Raw genomic sequence first — 22380 nt, forward strand, 5'->3', positions numbered from 1 at the left:
GTTTGGCGTAAGCGAGAGCGAGATGAAAGAGAAATCATGGATGGATTAGAAGAGCAAGAAAGCCAACGAGGGGTGGAAGGAGAAGGATGGTGAGTGATGAAGAGCAAAGTAGTACGTGAGGGAGAGACTGGTGTGGCTAGCCAAGCATAAAAGCTGTCAGTCTCTATAAAAGATCTCCTCTGTCAGATTAGTATGAGAGGGTTGCTCGAATGCTGCCTCTTTCCTTTAACCCTCATGTCTCTCACTCTTTTCTTACACAATTCTCTCACTCCATTTCACTTGTGTCGTAAATAATTAAGGATACAGAGTGTGTAGTTCTCTTTCAGCACGTCAAAACTTTAATGTACAGTATGGATATGGGAAAAAGTACTCTATCCCGATGTGGGACATTTACTGTTATGATAACGACATTTTGAATTATTTGATGAAAAACAATTAAAAGTGGGAAAAGTTTTAAACAGTTAGTTTTCTTTGTTTGTGGTTGATTTTTTCTTGATGTAGTGGTAGGGGTTTTGCGAATTCACTTTCATAATTCATTTGTTACCACTGACGCCAATAGACGTCCAATCCATGTGAATTGTGAGGGCCAGGCAGCAATCATATGATCGCTGCTAGTTAAAATGGATTAGACGTCCATAACCGTCAATGGCACTGAAACATGATAATTCATCGCTAGCGCCCCTAGTTTAAATGGATTGGACTTCTATCACCATGAATGAGGTAACCGTTTTGATTTATATTTGCACCACGTGTTTGTGTTATGTGATTTATTATATACATGGTTTGCTGGTATAGGCACATCTAGAGGCAGTTCCACATCACTGATTAAAAAAGTATATCACTGTAGAGTTGATTACAGAGCATTTTTGTAATTATGTTATTAAAATTGACAATAGAAGGAATTTATGATGATACATAATTAACAATTGTTTTCGAATAAATCAATTAAAATCTATTATTAAATGAGTTGCCAACTAATTTTTGCCGGCAGCAATGAGCTGTCCCGTTTGGGTCCTTGTTTGCGTGTAATGGAGGCTGCCCGCGCCAGTGATTAGAGCAACAAAAAAGAGAGAAAGTTCACTGCTAGTCTGCCCCACTCAGGTTGGGTTGTTGAATCAATAATATTATGAACTGTCGGGAGTTAGATCGTCTTTCATGTTGTTAGATCCAGTGTGCCTCCGTCAGAGTAAATGAAACCAATTGTATTTTATGTATTGTTTGTTGATGAGATGAGTTACTACTTAGCACGTAGCGCTAAGATAGATAGCAATTACGCTAATTAGTGCCTTAGTGTCATTTGTATTGTGTTTTGTAGAAGCATTATATCACTTGAATTATTGTTTGATACTAAAGTTGTCTCATTTCTTTTTTTTAAAGAAACCATACACATAAACCTATTCATATAACAGTCTCCTTTCAACACAAACTCCCATTCAAACTGCAAATTGTCATACAAGAGAGTGTGCTTTGAAATTGGCTTTGGATTGTATTTATGAACAACTGTTCGACAAAGAAAACTGATTCATTCCAGTCAGCCTCCTCATTTGAGTTTGTTGTTTAGTTTGTTTAAAGAAAATAAATGAGTCATTGACACAATTTATCTCAGCGCTTTGCCCACAAGAAAAAAATGTCAATCAGCAGCACTTTTTTTTTTTTAATGTATTTGAAAGAACAGGACTTTTGTCTATTTTCCTACTGAGAAATTATTTTCATGTTTGAAACTCAGAACTAGGGTTGTTCCGATCATGTTTTTTTGCTCCCAATCCGATCGTTTTAGTTTGAGTATCTACCGATCCCGATATTTCCCGATCCGATTGCTTTTTTTTTTGCTCCCAATTCAATTCCAATCATTCCCGATAAATTTTCCCGATCATATACATTTTGGCAATGCATTAAGAAAAAAATGAATAAAACTCGGACGAATATGTACATTCAACGTACAGTACATAAGTACTGTATTTGTTTATTATGACAATAAATCCTCAAGATGGCATTTACATTATTAACATTCTTTCTGTGAGAGGGATCCACGGATAGAAAGACTTGTAATTCTTAACGGATAAATGTGACTTTGTACATTGTGACTAAATATTGTCATCTAGTGTATTTGTTGAGCTTTCAGTAAATGATACTGTAGCCATGCCCAAATGCATGATGGGAAGTGCAACCATGACTGTTTGTAGTGGTACCAATTGATATATCTTCTCTGCGTTGGGAAATAACATAGGGTGTTAAGAAAAAGATCAATTACTACTTTACTTCCCCACATTGCTTCCCACGATATTTCTAATCATAGGGAGAGGGATTGTAAGGCTTTAGCCAATTAAAAAAAGGCTCCAAAGGCTGCCAAAATTCTCTCTACTCATTTTAAGCTGCCTTTTAGCTCTATATATAGGTAAAACGGCGCCATTACAGATTGAACGTGACAATGCGTGAGTGGGTCGTGCAGTGTATGCATTAATTTTTAAATATTTTAACGTGATAAATTTTTTAAAAAATTAATTACCGCCGTTATCGGGATAAATTTGATAACCCTACCTTAAGCCTAAACTAAAGACTCTCGATGAGTGTAACATATTATGTCTGTAACGTTAAATACAATTAGAAAACGATGTAATTAAAAAATATACTGTATATATATTAAAAAAAGGCATGTCCGATTTTTTTGCCGATTCCGATACTTTGAAAATGACGTGATCGGACCCGATCGATCGGGATGCCGATTGATCGGGATGCCGATCGATCGGGACATCTCTACTCAGAACCTTTATTAAAAACCTTAACAGGTTTTATGTACTTAAAACATTACAGTTGTAGACTACAGTACAGTTAAGTCAGGAAGCTGTAACAAAATATTATTTTTGAAGGAAATAGTCATCCATTTTGTCTTCATTGTTACTTACAACATGCCTAAAACAACGTCAAGTTAAATTGTGAAGGTAATTGAATGATATATATCCGATGAATTAATGAATTAATGATTAACCGATCATAAAAATAATAGTTGTAGCCCTAGGTGATATACAGTTCCATATATCGTAATATCGCCCAGCACTAGTTTGTGCATATATTTTATTGATGGATGGATGGATGGATGGATGGATGGATGGATGGATGGATGGATGGATGGACAGAGTAGTGCAACTGCAACTAACAGATCTATTTTAACATTTCTAAATCTGACTATTTCTTGCTGCTTTCAAAGGAAAAATAAATTAAGTATATTGTAAAAATCAAATCTTATTTTCTTTTATGTGGAATGTCGCCAATGAAATTCATTAAATAACAAGAGACAGATGGGTTTAGAAACAAACACAAGATTAAAGCCAGATTGTTGACAAAATTAGTTCTGCTGTGGTTAAGGATTTCTTTGACTGAAAGGTCCTGATTTGTTCCCCAGCTGAAAAATGTTTATACAAGGGGGTAATAAATAGGTCGTTGCGTTCCACTCCCTCTCAGGTTTCAATGTATAAATTTTATAACTAAAAATGATATACGAGTAGTTTCCAAGTTTTACTATATGCTCTGTTTTATTTTTAGGAAAAAAAGTTAATATATGTTCATATAGAGATGCCTTCACATGCTCTGGGAAAGATGATCCTTGCTGCTTGCTATTTGGTAATTACGAGTACGTCCTGTTCATGTGCTTTTGTTGTCGTAGCAAAAAAAAAAAACATACGGACATGGACTTTATTTTGAATTGTTGCGCGGGCAAAACTGTTTTAATTTGATCTACTACAACAAGAAGAGAATGAATCAAAATGCAAACGGTAAATTTTTGTTTGTAACAAAACATTTTAGCAAACACATGGTTAAAACAAGAGTTTTATAAACTGTAAACAATATTTTTATGCCTGCGTCAAAAAAATGTGCAAATTGACGATAATATTCTTAAAAAAAAGTTTCTTGCCAATCACAACTTCTTGTTCGTGTGCCGCCATTTTGAAAAATAAAAGCTCCACCCATCTCAGAAACTCAGGTATCATAATAAAACCCAGTTTTCCAGTAGAAAATACGACTTGAGGTGGCGTTCACATTAAATTTTTGACCCGACCTGTAGTATTTACCATAATTACGACACCACATAAAGAAAAACATTCATTCGCCAGAAAGACATTCATCAGTACATAGTTCCCTGAATTGTTAATGCTTTCTTAGCGAAATTTTATGCATTCATGTCACCCCAAAAAATCATTTGTAGAGGTGCAACTATTAATCGATTAATCGACAACTAATCCATTAGCAAATTAATCAACAACTATTTTGATAACCAATTAATCGTTTAGGACCTTCTTCACCTTAAACTTGTTTAAATTCTTGACATTATAACATACATATAAAACTTCTAAGTTGTAAATACAGTATTATCAGATTTCTTCATTATATTTTTGTTAAGTCAAAGTAAGACATGAACAAAAATCTGCTTTTACTTTAGAAAACAACAATTCATATATTTTTGCCAATTTTCTGACATCTTACCGTCCTCTTAATAAAACTGCAACAACTTATCGATTGAATTGATTAATACATTAGTTTTGATAATTGATACAGTTGAAGGAAACAGTCATCCATTTTGTGTTCATTGCTACTTACAACCAGGTGGGTAGAGTAGCCAAAAATTTACTCAAGTAAGACTAGCTTCAAAATGATATTACTGAAGTAAAAGTAAAAGTATTCTTTCAAAAAATTTACTCAAGTACATGTAAAAAAGTACTTGGTGAAAAGAATACTCAAGTAATGAGTAACATTGTGAGCAACTGCTTATTTTTTGTTGGATTTTTATTTTTTTTTTCAAACAATGGTATCTCTTTTCTGAGGACAAAGTTAGCTATATGGACTATTGTTGTAATGATACTTTACAATAACCCCTTACATAACCACATTAAGCCAAAGAAATATATATATAAAAAAAATAATAATAATAATAAAATCATTAAACAATGGTATCTCTTTTCTGAGGACAAAGTTAGCTATATGGACTATTGTTGTAATGATACTTTAAAATAACCCCTTACATAACCACATTAAGCCAAAGAAATATATATATTAAAAAAATAATAATAATAAAATCATTGAATTCCGATGAGAGGATAAAAAATGAATAAATAAATGAAGCATTATTCTTCCAAAGAGCATTACTGCCCTCTGGTGGAGAAAATTGTTTAGTTTGAATAGTGAACAGTTCCTTCATAATTACTACAGTGGTACCTCGACATACGATCGCTTTGACACACTATCTTTTGGAAATCCGACGTAAATTTTGACTCACCATTTGTTCCTACATCCGATGACACGCTCGAAATACGACGACATAACAGCACAGCAAACAAACGCACGGCGGATTTTCTTGTGTGAGAAATTAACACAGGTTTCAAAAAAGTTGGTACAGTTGGTGAAACAAGGAAAAAAGTGATGCTTACCTTTGAAATGAAGATGCAAATTGTAGAAAAATATGAGCAAGGGATGCGCATCCGTGAACTGGCTCAACAATACAGCTTCACTGTACTCTTCTGACCACCGTTCGCCAGTCTTCATAAGTTAAAGTGACAATTATTTTTGTGGTAACATCGCCAAGGAAATCGCCAGCTTCATCACATTTTTATCATTTATTTAAGAACTTATCCAACACAAAACGCCCATTGTCCTCCGCAGTTGACTGTGCTCTCAAAAAAAACGAAAGTATTATCTCTACCGCACTGACCTATCTCACTGTGACGTCAGCCCCGCGGTGCGTTCAGGTACAGCAAAAAGTGTCCGCCACATTAGAATCCGATTCGTGACATTATTTACAGGAATAATTATTAATTATTATTATATTATTACGACTTTTATTTATAACTTATTTGTTTTGCTATGTTTAATTGGCATTTGTAATAGTACCAGCAGTATTTATTAAAGATTTAGTGTAGGTTTTTTTGGCTTTGGAACGAATTCATGGAATTATAATGTATTCCTATGGGAAAATCCTGCTCGACATATGACCATTTCGACTTACAAACAAGGTCCTGGAACGAATTAACTTCGTATGTAGAGGTACCACTGTATTTTGAATTTAAAAGGATCATATCGCCGGTTTTCCGTGGTCAATCGGTGACAAATAAAAACAGGGATGGAGGTCAAAATCCGCACTTTCAAGTCATGTTGAGGCCTGCGCTGTTTATGGAATACTTAATTTTTTTACGGTGCTTTAAAGACACCATATAATTGAACAGGCTGGCTTGAAGAATGGCAAGCTTGCATCTGATTGGTTTAATGGAGTCATGTGATTATAGTTGCTTCGTCTCATTGGTGAAATCGGTAGAGCGTCTCTGGAAATACACCAGGCACGTCTCTACTCTTGGCATCGCTGGCAAAAAAAAAAAAAAAAAAGAAATCCAATATGTAGAATAAAGAGGAACAATGTAACGACTCTTGTGTAGCCCAAAGTAGCGGAGTAAAAGTAGCGTTTTTTTCTTCACAAATCTACACAAGAAAAAGTAAAAAGTCTAGCTTAGTAAAGCGACTCTTAGAAGTACATTTTTCTCAAAAAGTTACTCAAGTAAATGTAACGGAGTACATGTAGCATGTTACTACCCACCTCTGCTTACAACATGCCGAAAACAACTTCAAGGTAAATTGTGAAGGTGATTGAAAGAAGTGACATTGATCCGATTAATCAATTAATTCATCACCCGATTAATCAATTATGAAAATTATCGTTAGTTGCAGCCCTGATCATTTGGGACTTGTTATCCCAATTCATATGTTTGTCACACACCATCTTTTGTCACAACAGAAAAGGTGTGCTTTTAGGAAAATTACACAGTAATATACTGTATATATTTGATTTGTGAAGTTTTTTTTTCTTTTTCTTTTTTTTTAAACAATTTTTAATGTTTTTTTATCTACTTTCTTGTCTTTAGTCCTACCAAATGGGTGGCTTGGGTGATGAAGACTTCAACATCCCCCCCATCACTCCCCCTACACTGCCAGACCACATGCTGCCACCTCATCTGCCCCACGATTCCTCCACTGGACCCTATCCTCCTTTGGATAGCAACACCAGTACAACCTCACACCACCCTTACCAGCTTCAGGGTATGAATCTGGCCGGAATGTCTGCCAATCAAGATTGCACGCCTATGCTTAACCAAGATGGGGGTACATTCAGCCCTGATGGGTCAGCAATGACCAGTACTCTCTCAGTGGTGAGTGACACTAAGTAATGCACAATTGATAGACACTTTCAGGATAGAACATGGACATGCACATTTATTGGTGAATGGTTAGGGCATCCTTATCCATTTTAGACAAGCTGTACTACTCATCAAACTCTAAAAGGCTGCATATGTAATTTAATGTGAGAATAATGCACAGTATTTTGTTATAAGTTTTATGAATTCAGGAAATAATTATTGATTTATTTTTTAGTTTATTCTAAAAAAAAAAATTTTCAAACTCATTTTAGCAGTAATTTGACAAGTGGCCAATGAGCTCATTTTAAATCCTATTCTACCTGGTCACGACTTAATTAAGAAAACCTCAACATTTGTTCTTCTGAATCCTCCCTCTATCTTTATATATCATGCCATATGTCATGGTTAACACTGTCTTATAAACTTTGCGCTTTCATCCTGGGGGAAAATCCTCTATCCCATTACATACTTGACACTTTCTTCCACAGTTCCAACCTGCTATGCTAACCATTTGCCCTGTACTATTGGGCCAATGGGCCATATGCCCAATGGGGTATAAGCGCACAGTAAACCCGGGCTTAAAATGTAGTGCATCTACATTTTCATGTCAACGCCAACTTTGTGATATGTTTTGGAAGTTTTGACACCACACTGCGCCTTGAAGACACACTCTGTGCAAGTGAGCATTCAAACCTCCTTCCACAGTCCAGCACAAGTTCGACCACTGGTCTACTGGTTATATGACATTTTAATGATATGCGATATAAATTTAACAGTGAAGTGAAATAGTTTTTTTTTTTTTTCCCACCATGACTGCGATGTGTGAAACGAGTAGTTTAAATGCCATTGAAACCGTTTTTTAGGGCTGACAGAGGCATGTGTGTGTGTATGTGTGTGTGTTCTGTAAAAAAATTCTCCCAACTCGCTGTCTCTCCATATTAAAGTATATGTACCAACTACTACAATAGAAGTAGGGGATAAGGCCAGATTTCTCACCATACCAAATATGTATAGTAGACATTATTTTGCACCAGATCTTAATGTAATAATAATAGATAATATTATGAAACTCATGCAAGGTTTGCATATTAATATTAATGTTCTCAACTGTTTCTCTATTTATTCATCGTGAATTCATTGTGATATAGTGAGATCGGTAGCAAAAATGGTACCCACTTCTTTGGCATGTCTGCTCACAGTGCGCAATATAATGCAGGTAGGTCCACAATAAGTTAACATTATTAATAAAATAATGAAATTTACACTGGGAAGTGAGATTTTCATTTGTGAAGTTTGAAGCACAAGTATTAAAAACCTTTTCTGCCTTGATCAGTACATGTGGGATGGGAATTGATTAGAGTTAAGCAATTCTATTATCACTTCCCCTTTGATTCTCTTGTTTATTCTCATTGGGTGATGCATTGAAATAAAGTGAATTTCTCTAAAATATAATTTATGTCATTATGAAAATATATACAATTCTGCTTAGTGTTGTGCAATGTGGTTTGTAAAACATTTCATCCTGATAGCCATGGACCATACATTCCAATATACTGTAATTTTCGCACTATAAGGAGCACCTGACTATAAGCTGCCACCCACCAAATGTGACACGAAAACGGCATTTGTTCATAAATAAGCCGCACCGGACTATAAGCCGCAGCTGTCCTCACACTATTATGGGATGTTTACATCAAATGATATTAACCGATAACACTCTATTTGACAGCGGCATCATACGACTGTCATAAGACCAGATGAACCACCATGAAGCTTTGAACCAATTGGCTTCGAAGCTTTATTGCTTCAAGAAGCTTCATTTGGCCATCACTGCTCCCTTAACAGTCAACCTCTTCTGCCTCATGCTGTCAACATTGTTGTTGTCCAGCATGCCTCCTAGCATGCATTGCAGCGCTACAGATGTAAATAACAATCAAGATTTATGTTCTGTGCTAATTATTTATTCTATTACTGTTCCAGTTGTTTCATTAATTGCCAGTTATGGTATTTGGTAACACTTTATTTGACAGTGACGCCTTAAGGCAGTCATTAGACAATCATAATTATGACATGACACTGTCATGAGCATTAATGAATGCAATTTATCTACTTTTGAATGAATGTAAAGGATCCGAGCTGGCCATAAATGGAGTAAACATAATTTACTAGATGACACTTAATGACATCTGTCATAAGCATTCATTAAAATTACGGTACCATGTAGTATTTCCGTTAAAATTCTTTCTCAATTTGCTGTTGAGTTACATTTCACACTTGTATCGTGGATTTTTATTAATGTAATGTGATAACATTATACATTTGTAGCAATCCACCGATCGAACAACACTGTATCTACAAAGTCCTGCCTTGCAAACTTTTACTGTAACCTTAAAAATGCTCTCAGCCTAGTCTTTAATTATCTTCAAACACAACATTTTCTCATCAATCTTTATTCATTTGATTTCAGCGCCACTAATCTATGTCTCCTTTTACGGGAAAAACTTGTTATTTTATTGATTTGAAACTTTTTCCATGACTGTTTATCTCATTCTCGTCCCTTTTCTGTTCTTTCCCTCATTTCTCCCTTTTACATTCTCATATTAATATACATTTACTGCCAGTCCATGAGTTATGGTTGCCTAGCAACTATGCCTCGATAAGTTTAATCGTGGTGGAGAGAACAGTATAGAGATTCAAGTCCATGTGTGCGAATGTATTCTTAAGAGAACTAAGGCAAGGCAGTTCATACTGAGATTCCAGTTGCGCTTTTGAAGGGTTTTGACATATTTGTAATGATTCCGAGATATTTGTATTTTGAACTGCAAAGCACTTTACCGAATTACCTCACATTCACACTCACATACAGTAACTGATGTCAGCAGAGCTCCAGTGCAAGGTGATGACCTGGAAATTGGGAGAAGCTCAATGGCATTTGACACACGGACAAAAGGATGAAGGTTGAAGCTTCAAACTAATTAGATTATGGTCATTTTTCTCCATTTTTACCTTTACTGCATTACATTTAGCTTTAGTCTGGCAAATGATCAGTGGCACTATTTTTCTGTTAACAACATAATACACTTTTTTTTCATTGTCATTCATCTTGGGAGTTTGAATTACTCAAGTGAGCAAATATGGTGACATGCCTAATAAAGCGCAAAAGCAACAAAAAAAAAGTAGACAATTGAATTAGGAATGAAAATAAGATAATACTGTATTATGCTGTATTTATAACATACAGTGATGCCATGAGATACAAGTGACCTGACTTCAATTTTCAAGATACAAGCAGATTATGCACTTTGACTTGCGAGCAAAAAACAAAATTCATTTGACAATGCAAGAAAAAAAAAACTGCTTTTGGCAGTTATACCTATACCACACAATAAAACACAACAGGTCTTACACATGCATTAGGCTAATGCATTACACTTACTGTAACAAGACATACACGAGAAACCAATTTTCATTCAAAATTGTATATTTACCAATGATGTGCAAAATAACAGTTTACAAAACACAAAGAACCCCAACCTCTTTGTCCTAATTTTCATTTTCCCTCGATTCCTCATATCTATATATAAAACCTCAATTTTAACAATTTTTTTTACATTACATTAAAATTGAAAATCATGTAAACATTTCCTTTAAAAAAGGAAAATACTAAAGATAAAAGTAACCTAAATTAACAAAAATAAGTACTAGTGACTCTTAAGCCCGATCACAGCACGATGGCTGATGATTTAAATATCATGGCGGGCCAATCGTCACTTCCTCTTTCTTCGCAGTAAGACAAAAAGCGGTAAACAAACATCACAATTATCAACATAGCAAGCGTAACAAAAACATAACGAAATTAAATTGCTACTGGATCGTAGAGTCGAGGAAGAGAGTCCATCGTCCATCTTTGGAAATGTTTGGTTTATTTTGTTGCTGATATTAAGAGTCCGTAACTGCGAAAACAAGGTTGTACCTCAAAACAGAAAACAAATGAGGGATGTCTTCAAGGGTTTATTAAAAGGATCCATGGATAGGAAGACATGTAATTCTTAAAAGATAAACGTTAGTATGAGTCAAATAGTTTGATAATAAAACCGTTCTTAATGTTTTTGTGTTACTAAAATTTGTAAAATTTTAAACCAAAAAAATTAACAAGTAAGTCGCCATTGTTGTTGACGTCGCAGGGCGGTAACGTCACATGTAGACACTACCGACTTCCACAGTGTCACTCTTTATCTACATAAACATGTCGGTACTGCCCTTCCAATTTGAACCCGAGCGGAATATTAATGAGAAGGACAGCCCTGTCGATATTTCACTAAACGAGCACCAAAAGATAAATGAGCACGAAAGACCCCATGTCACCTTACACGGGAATTTAAGTAAAACTTGTAAATCGGCACTGCCCCCTAGGGCCTGGCATGAATACTACATCGTTTTGATGCGGAATTGCGACATTGGTCGAATGGAGACGGAACCATATAGATGCAAACATGACGTTTTTCGTCTTCTTGGAGAGTCACCATGTAAATGGCCCCTTAGTCTCAGACTGAGAAAGAGGAAAGACAGACATTAAATAGCAGAGGTGGGTAGTAATGCGTTACATGTACTCCGTTACATATACTTGAGTAACTTTTGAGAAAAATTTACTTCTAAGAGTAGTATTACTAAGCCATACTTTTTACTTTTACTTGAGTAGATTTGTGTGGAAAAAAACGCTACTCTTACTCTCCTACTTTGGGCTACACAAGAGTTGTTACATTTTTTCCTCTTTAGTCTACATATTAGATTATTTATTATGATTGTGAGGGGTGAAGTGTACATAAATCAGCCATATGGTCTAGAAGCCAGTATTTGTGTGAATCGAAAGAAATAGATTTATTAATTTTTTGGGCAGCAATGCTATTGCCAAGAGTAGCGCTACTAATTTCACCAATGAGACATCACAACAATAATCACATGACTCCATTACGCCAATCTTGCTTGCCGTTCTATGATCACGCAAGCTACGCGTTTAAAGCACCGTAACAAATGAAGTATTTGAATAGAGTGCTGCCCTCAACATGAATCGAAAGCACGGATTTAAAACTCTCTCCCAGTTTCTATTTGGCACCGACTTACCACGGAAAACTGGAGATATGGTTCTTTTAATTTCATAATAGGAACTATGAAGGAACTACAGTATTCACTTTTCAAATTAGGGCACTCATGCACTTTGGATGAGTAATGCTTCATTTCAGTTTTTTTTCCTCTATTCAAATTTTATTTTATTTTTTTTCCTTTGGCTTAATGTGGTTATGTAATGGGTTATTGTACAGTATCATTATAACAACAGTTCATATAGCGATATGATATGCTGAGAGAAAAAAGAATACCATTGTTTAAATAAAATCAAACAAAAATAAGCAGTTACTCAAAATGTTACTCAATACTTGAGTGTTCTTTTCACTGGATATTTCTTTGCTTGTACTTGAGTACATTTTTTGGATGACTACTTTTACTGTTATTGAGTAATATTATTTTGAAGTAACGCTACTCTTACTTGAGTAACATTTTTGGCCACTCTACCCACCTCTGTTGAATAGGTACAGTACTGTAACAAGTGTGTGCCTATTTTCTTAGTTACTTTTGACCTGTTTTGAGTGCATCATAATTTATTTGATGAACGCCGTTGGCATGACTGACACCACATTTGTCACACAATGGCTCCGCTTCTAAGTGGTGTCATGTTTTTTTTTTGTGTTTAAACTAGGGCTGTCAAACGATTAAAATTTTTAATCGAGTTAATTACAGCTTAAAAAGTAATTAATCGTAATTAATCACAATTCAAACCATCTATAAAATATGCCATATTTTTCTGTAAATTATTGTTGGAATGGAAAGATAAGACACAAGACGGATATATACATTCAACATACGGTGCATAAGTACTGTATGTGTTTATTATAACAATAAATCAACAAGATGGCATTAACATTATTAACATTCTCTTAAAGTGACCCATGGATAGAAAGACTTGTAGTTCTTAAAAGATAAATGTTAGTACAAGTTATAGAAATTTTATATAAAACCCCCTCTTAATGTTTTCATTTTATTAAAATTTGTAAAATTTTCAACCAAAAAAATAAACTAGTAGCTCGCCATTGTTGATGTGAATAATTACACCATGCTCACTCATGGTACTAACCCATAAAATCAGTTGGACCCAAGCGCCAGCAGAGGGCACCAAACACCAAAAAACAGGTAACAAGCGGACATTACACTGTACTGTCATTTTAATCTGTTTGAGCGGGGCATGTGTGTTAATTGCGTCAAATATTTTAACGTGATTAATTTTCAAAAAATAATTATTGCCCGTTAACGGGATAATTTTGACAGCCCTAGTTTAAACATTATTTTCTTTATTAACAGAAGGCTAAGAAATGCAGCATTTGTATATCTAAATAGCTTTGCTCCTTTATTTAACATGGTAATTTATACTTGTACTCGGTGCTGTCTATTGCTTTAAAGCTGGTTAATATCACTTTCAATTAAAGTGTACTTTTTAAAACTAAATGTTAAAGATGAAAAAATTATACATACATACATACATTCATACATACATACATACATACATACATACATACATACATACATACATACATACAGTATATTGTGGGTCTAAAATAACCACATTATTTACCTTATTGTGAATACATAAAGCAAAGTGTCATAGAGATGCTTAATGAATTGAATGAATATCATGACTGAATGAATAAAATAACAAATGAATCAACATAAAATGGCTTTCATGAGTAGTACCGTAATCATCATCATCATCATCAAAAAAAAAAAAAAAAATAGTGGTGAAATAATCCTCATTCATTCATTCATTTTCCATGCCGCTTTTCCTCACGAGGGTCGCGGAGGTGCTGGAGCCTATCCCAGCTAACTACGGGCAGTAGGCAGGGGACACCCTGAACTGGTTGCCAGCCAATCGCAGGGCACAAGGAGACATACAACCATTCACGCACACACTCATACTTGCGGACAATTTAGAGTGTTCAATCAACCTACCATGCATGTTTTTGGGATGTGGGAGGACACCAGAGTTCCCGGAGGAAACCCACGCAGGCACGGGGAGAACATGCAAACTCCACACAGGAAGGCCGAAGCCCGGGATTGAACCCTTGATCTCAGAACTGTGGGGCAGACGTGCTAACCACTCAGCCACTGTGCCGCCGTGAAATAATCCTAAATCATAAAAATTCTGACACCAGGTACATTCGGATCAGTTAACGTTATATAGTTATTGTATTTTGTAGGTGTTTCACAAATTGACACCAACACAATAATCATCACAATGTAATAAATTGAGCATTAAATGTTTTTCAGGCCAAATTAGATTCTCAGCACACAATGCCAAACCACAGTTAATATTTTTTCTACATTTTCTCTCAGATGCATCACTGTGGCGCCTTTTTTCTTGTCACACCACCGATACTTGCCGTTCCATCTAAATACCACATCTGTATTCAGAGGTGGTAGTCGGTAATCAAGTTTTGATAATGTTTTCCTAAGCATGGTACAGCTCACTAAACCGCATCCGCTGTTAGGTGATGCTTACAAAGAGTGAACATCTGAATGCGAACATATGAATTGACAAAGATCCATCTAAATATATGTGACGTTAGATTTCAAAGTTCCCCCAGACATGCGCTAATAGCTGCCATAACTTTTGCCTTCCCTTGAAATTGGCAGAAAATGAAATGCAACGAAGACATAAAAACAAATAGTTATGACACCGTTATTTAACTAGAGTGTTAAATAAAGATCTCAGTTCCAGCATCATTAAGTTATACTATTTGGTCTGATTAATTTCCTTATTACCTTTTATTAACACGTTTTCTTTCAACATAATGTCAAAATGGGTGCGGTCAAAGTGGTCTATTTTGTTTAAATGAGTTCAGACAGGCTGACATTTTATTTCTTTGTTGTCAAGATTTATTATTAGATTCATTATCTCTGGGGAGCCGGTTGTTTTGAAAGACAATACTGCACACTTGTGCGCAGTAAAACATTACTGTCTTGACACAGGTGGGGCAGTAAAAGTGTATTAACCCATGTAAAATAGCATTCAAACAAATTATAAAGAATCTGGATACATTGCATGGGGAGTAATTATAGCTTTTCTCTGAAGAGTAATAAAGCTATATTGATGTACTTGGCATGACCATTAAATGATGAAATTAGTGACTTTAGATACAGCTTATTTTCTCACTTGCTTTGCCTGTTGCCATGGTTACATCAGATGTCATTAGTTTCTGTTTGAGAGGTCAGGATGAGCTACGTTTGACGTGGCTTCAATAACATTTTTAAATCCTTCGATTCAGGCAATGTAATGCCATTTGAAAAACATTTTATTGTATTCACGTGTATGCAGTTTGTTGATATACTTGACTGTATTTGTTTAATAAAGGTTGCTTTTTGTTTTATGTTCTTTTTCAGTGTCACATCAGCAGTACAATCTGTGATTTAAATTAGGGCTGCAGCTATCGTTTATTTTAGTAGTCGATTAATCGATGAACTATTTAGTTCGAATAATCGAGTAATCGGATCAGGAACATAAAAAATTTAAATACCTGAGCTGAGCCTCAAACGGTATTAAAAAAATAATAATAAATGAGGATCTATGTACAAAAAAGAAAAGTTGGCAAATTTACATAGCAAAGGTCCGCTAACTTTTTTTTTTTTTTTTACAATGCTGTTAACAAATGGTTCAGACACATATTCCTACAAAAAATGGCTAACTATACCTATAAACTAAATTACGAATGCATTAAAAAAGACATTACCTAAAAAAAATTTTTTTTTAAAACTTGACTTTTGTTGGTCTTAACAGGGAGCAGATGGGTTCAGCCATGTGAAAGGAGGTAGACTAGAGGGCCGTGTATCCACCCAAATCAATAAAACTAAATACAAACACTTTCAAAACAAACCATTACAACAGCACTTTAATTAAACGAATACTAGAAGTGGCAAAATTGGGGATTCGAATCTTTTTTTCTAATCGAATACTCGAGTTAATCGATTAATCGTTGCAGCACTAATTACACACACTTTAAATTACTGTGTATGATTGACATTTTTTTAACCGATTTTATCATGTTTCTTTGTGCAGATTCTCGAATTCAGTAACTGTGAGTTTGTCATTTACGACCCCAAAGTGTGCGGATTCCTGGTCTTTAACATGTCTGTCAATTTAAACTTGTGCTTGCGAGGCTGTCGTAAGTCAAGCACCCTGGGAATGTGAAATATATTGCATATTAGTCTTAAACGCCACACATACCGATATATATATTTTTTAATAATAATATATTCTAAAAGAGACATATTTTAAATTAATGCAGGAGAGAGAAAGAAAACAATGCGCAAGCATACACAGTGTTAGTTGAATCTGACTCATAGTTTACCTAAGTGAAACAACAAAAGTTGGTCATTGGCATAAGTATTGTTTGGAACAACTAGTGTATGTCCCACTGGGCTGCCGAAACAGTATATCTGCCCCTACGGAGACTTTTTTAGTTCATCTTTTTCACAGATTTTAATATTCACAAAGTCAGTGTTCTAGGATTTTTACCAACACCATCAGTAAAACACGCCTGCTTAGCATTTCCATGTTCATTCACAGGTTACACATTCCAGTAGTGTGGATGGAAAAATGACTGTAAATGAAAAGAACACAGTTCCAGGCATTTGAATAAAGACTAACTGTAAGAGCATACAGGAGAACATGGCAAAAGGAAATCAGGCACATAGTTTAATCCACACCACTGACCCAATGGTCATTGGATTTCATATAGTAATTTCAAATATGACACACTGATAGTGAATCTGCATTAGAGACCTTGCTCAACCACGCGCTGCTGTTTATATTTCACGTTTTGCATTTAGGCCATGAAAGTGGAACATACTGTACGTCTACATGCATTTGTCCTATAATCGTTAAAATGCCATTTAGGTCTTGTCGGACTTCCTGTTTCCATTGTCATCAGCACCTTTGTCTGTTACTCAAACAGTTAAGTGCAGTGCTTCTCAATTATTTTCTGATACGCCAAGGAAGATGTAAAAAGTGTCTCACCCCCCCCCCCCCCCAACTCTCAGCCGATACTGTAAATAGTATCATTTGTCTATAAAATTATTATTGTTATAAGTACACCTCTGCATAGCATTGTTTCCTTTTTAATATTAAAAAAAGTAATATAGGTGAACTTACTATTTTAAAAAAAGTAATGTAGATCAACTTATAATAAAGTATAACTTTATTAACATTGTTTACGTTTGTAACAGAAAAGACTTAAAGCGCCTCAATTTGCTTGAATTTAAAAAAAAATAAAAAAAAGTCACATCCAAACTAAAAATACACGCAAGGTGCATTTTTCACCATTGGATACTAAAAAACAAAATTTAATAAAATCAATAGATAATAATTGATTAGCAACATTAACTCACGAGGTCAATATGCCAAACAGTTTGACCGAAAAAACAAAAAATATAAAATTATTTTTGCCGTATCAGCTCCTTTGTTGTGGTGTGGGGTTATTTTACACTGAGCAACTTGGTATGCCACTTTATATGATCCTAACAGTGCTCGCTGGTTTACACATGTCACTCTAATAAAGCGGGACGAGTGTTGGCAATATTCGGCACGTTTCAAATCAAGCGGCTTATCAATGTGATTCGGGTCTAATGTCTTTAAGTGACGTCTTCATTGATTTTTGCGTCCCATTGCAAACATTTTTAGACACAGTAAACTAGTGTTTCTTAACCTGGCTAAAGGTACGATACCCCACGAGTTTCACATTTGTATTCACCGAACCCTTCAGAATTTAATAATGAAGCCATTTTTTTTTTCCCAAATAGAAAAACTGATATAGCTTAGCTAGCAAGCAAATTCCAGTTTGAAATTTAATCAAACTTCAAATCTACTTCAAATAAATTTGTTTTGCAGTTAATGGTCACATTAGAAAATGAAATTTCATGTCTACATTTTTTATTTATTTATTTTAATTTTAACCCAGGGGTGTACAAACTTTTTGCAAAGGGGGCCAGATTTGGTTTGGTAAAAATGTGGGGGGCCCGACCTTGGCTGACGTCCTTTATGTAGAACAATATATTTAAGCAAATTTTAGCAAGTCATTCTGCGTGTCACGTTTGCTTTATTATTTTTTTAATTAATAATTTCAACAATCTCGCAACTAGCCTTCATGGCGTTCTCTTTCGACTCTCGGGCTCTTGCGAAATACTGTGAAATGCTGTGAAATTAAACTAGCTTCAGGTTGTTTCAATTTCTCGCTACGTATCTTCCCTGTAATCTTGTCATACATGTCAGCGAGTCTTGTGTGGTAATATCGCCTCACATTGAACTCTTTAAAAACAGCGACTGTCTTTTTGCAAATGAGGCAGACAGTTGTTGCGTATGTTAGTGAAGAAATAGTCCAATTTCCACATATCCTTGAAGCGTCGGCCGTCGCACTCAACTTTTTTTGTTGTTGATTGTCGCCATTTTAGAAAATTGGGAGTAAAGGGTCACATGGGGTAATGTTGCTTAGAGTGCTGCTGCCTTTTCGTGGGTAAATGAGGAGCAGCATTTAGTGTGTAAGATGCTTCATATGCTGGTAGCAGTACTGCTGACATTATTAAGTCTGTGTGTGAGATAACATTATTGATTTTATGACAGAGGCTGGGGGCCGGATGAAATTTGACCATGGGCCGAATTTGGCCCCCGGGCCGGACTTGTATACTTGTAAATGTCTGTTTTAACCTGTCCTGTTGAGCTGCTTAGACACGGAGAATAGGAATCTGAATATCCTTATGGTCTGAACAGCTTTAATGTGTCACATGAGAGTTGGATACAATATTCCCATTGTTGTTGTTCATCATGTCTACATTTTCAATTTATGGTCACATCCTTGCATCACATGCTATTTTCATGGCTTAAAATGTGACACAAATGTTTTTTTTTTTTTTTTTTTTTTTTTTTTTTAATTATCTGCACATTGCACGCTGCCTGTAGGTCTGTTATACTTCCTCATACCAAGTGTGAGTCAACCTTCCACTGAGCAAACCAGTTTCTCCTCCCTTTAGATAAATGGCTAGGATGTTGAAAGATACAGAATAAAGCCTGTAAATTGGAGGCGACCCCGTCCAAAACCTAGTCTAAAACAACACTTGGCCTTTAATCAGAGTGTGAAAATAGGGCCCTGTGTGTCTTAACCTTCACTGAACCTAGGGTTCAGTCGAACCCAGGTTAAGAACCACTGCAGTAAACAGACTGGTCTTTCCTAGTCTCCCACTGTATTAAAAGTCAAAGACAAACGCTTCATTATATTTCCTCATCTTAGCTCTTAATATCTCTAGTGCTCTTGTTTGGTTCAAAAGTACTGCACACACTCTGAAAATGAGAGCACCACTGCCACCCACTGAGTGGATGTGCAACTACACTTTATTCTAGTACAGTTCCAGGAGCTAACATGTGTCATTTGAGAAATACTGGTCTAGTGGGTGGGGCTGGTGTATGCCATTTAAAAATGTTTTTATCACGTAGTAGTTATGACCGCACTAAATTAATTATTCATTACATTTGATATGACCAGGTAGAGTAATAAAAACAATTCTCTTGTTGAGATTCTACAGTTGTGAACTTCTATAATGAATTATAAAATAGTGCTTGTTATATGGAAAAAGAAAAAAAAAACAGTAAGAGGAGAGTACTGAAGTTTTATGATTTAATGTAAACCCTTGAAACTTCAAATTTCCCACTATTAACCCCTCTTGTTATGTTGTCATGCAGATGCAGCAGATGGTAAACTCTGACTCTCGGTTTACCAGCAGCCAACAGCCAATTGAAGCGGCGCTCGGACCCAAAAACCCACCAGGCATGACCCAACCCAGTCAGTTGTCCACTATCAACCAATCCCAACTGGGACTTAGTGGAAATTCTGTTACCCACAATTCCCCATCTCCTCCTGGAAGTAAATCAGCTACGCCATCTCCGTCCAGTTCAGCACACGAGGACGACAACGATGATGGATTCAGGGTAAAGGAACACACATTGGCAGATACTCTAAACAGCTCTCTGTGTGTACTTGTGTTTGCATACATGCAAGCGTGAGATAATACATTCATTCGGCTCGCACATGAAGCAAATGTAAATCAGCTCCCCGCCTTATGGGTGACTCATACTGAAAAAAGATGTGTTATTGCTGATATTCTGGGAAAATGAAACAATTACAGCTCTGTGGAATAATGTTTACCAGCTTTTTTCTCTATGCTCACTTTGTAATGAGAAAGTTATATTGACTTAAGGCAAGGTGGGATTTTATTTTTCACTCCCACATATACGTATAAAATGTGGTTGCCTTTTTGCAATTATGGATGTAGGTTACATGCCCAAATCAGCACAATAGTCAGTGCATTTTATTTGCTCACACTTTAATTATGGGATTTATAATTAACACGTTTTAACAGTTGTACCTTGTGGTTAAATTCCTAAAAGTGTGTGTATATATTAAGGGCATGCACATATGAAATGTTAAAGGGGTGATTTAAATGATTAAGATAATTTAAACAATTGTAAATACTTACTGCATTTAAATAGATGGTGCAGCATTTAAGGTCTTCCAAGGGGTCTATCATATACTCGTTGAAAGTGAATCAAAACCAAACATTTAACAGTATGAGTCAAACAAAAAACATTCCACTGGAGCCTATTAGTACTATTTTACTGTACATCAAATCAGGGCTGTCAACAGACTTGCAGGGGCCCGGGGGCAAGAGACCATTATAGCCCCGCCCCTCACCCCACTCCTCCCACTGGCTTGTCACGACAACATACGTAGTACTTTTAACACTTTGCAAGCAATGACAGTGTAAATTTTCAAATTATTTAATTTGAGGAGGACAGGTAAATTGTAGGCTACAATACAATACAACTGAGAGTGCTATGCCTGCCTACTAAGCAACAAAACAGTATAACTAAACATCCTGTGCCTGCCTCCTCCACATCCTTGGGGTTATGAAGCCCTCAAACAGTGATGCGCCTAGATTTTTTGACAGCAAAGTCATGTTCCACTGCTGCTTGTTTGTGCTGTTTCGGTGATGGATTTGTATTAGCGTTTGCAATAATACACAGTGGGTTGTAAACCCAAGATAAATCCAGCCGCCGGACCCGAGTCTGTTTAGCCTCGTGCACCTGCTCCCCACAGACTTAACATATATCCCTGATCTCCCATCACCGTCTCTCTCCTCGGCTCAACGTGAGCAGCATGTCTTGTCATACTGCAGCTCAATAGGCTACAAGCGGCCGGTGACGGACTCGAATCGGGCTTTGGTCACGGTGATCGCGAATGTAAACATTCAGTGTTAGTGGCTGTTGTTCACTTATCGACATCAGCGTCCACAGCCAACTGTAGCCCTAATTCTCTGGCTTCTTGTCCTCCTTTTGAAAACTTAATCATTTTTTTCTCATTCACCTCTATCATCTTCATCTCTTTTTCTTTTCTTTTCTGCGCACCCAATTTATGACGACTCGCCATGTTTAGAGTTTATAACAATGACAGATTTTAATTTCCCACTTCAGGGCACGTACGTGGTGTAGCCTTGAGTGCACCAGGGCGGGGTCAAACCATTCTCTGCTAAGACAGAGGGGGGGGGGCATTGTGCAAAAAAAGGAAAAAAATGTATATTTGAAATATTTGATATGTTAAAGTTTTTAAGTAGATATCGAGTAGAACTAGGGCTGTCAAAATTATCGCGTTAACGGGCGATAATTCATTTTTTAAAATTAATCACGTTAAAATTTAATTTGACGCAATTAACGCGCATGCCCCGCTCAGAATAAAATGACAGCAGTGTAATGTATGCTTGTTACTTGTTTTTTGTTGTTTGGCGCCCTCTGCTGGCGCTTGGGTCCGAATGATTTTATGGGTTTGGGGAGTGAGCATGGTGTAATGACATCAACAATGGCGAGCTACTAGTTTATTTTTTGGTTGAAATTTTTACAAATTTTAATAACACGAAAACATTAAGAGGGGTTTTAATACAAAATTTCTATAACTTTTACTAACATTTATCTTTTAAGAACTACAAGTTTTTCTATCCATGGATCGCTTTAAGAAAATATTAATAATGTTAATGCCATCTTGTTGATTTATTGTTATAATAA

At 35.8% G+C, this 22380-nt stretch overlaps 1 protein-coding gene across 4 annotated transcripts in view; it reads left to right on the plus strand.

Moving 5' to 3' along the window:
* The window catches only part of tox (thymocyte selection-associated high mobility group box), an 87192-nt gene that overhangs the window by 41511 nt on the left and 23301 nt on the right, over positions 1-22380 (plus strand). For all 4 annotated transcript variants that reach the window (XM_057858199.1, XM_057858201.1, XM_057858202.1 and 1 more), the window contains 2 exons: positions 6903-7187; positions 20008-20253. In XM_057858199.1, coding sequence (XP_057714182.1) covers positions 6903-7187; positions 20008-20253 — 531 coding nt within the window. The remainder of the gene's footprint in view (positions 1-6902; positions 7188-20007; positions 20254-22380) is intronic.

The sequence above is a fragment of the Corythoichthys intestinalis genome, chromosome 14 (genome assembly GCF_030265065.1).
Source record: "Corythoichthys intestinalis isolate RoL2023-P3 chromosome 14, ASM3026506v1, whole genome shotgun sequence".
NCBI lineage: Eukaryota > Metazoa > Chordata > Actinopteri > Syngnathiformes > Syngnathidae > Corythoichthys > Corythoichthys intestinalis.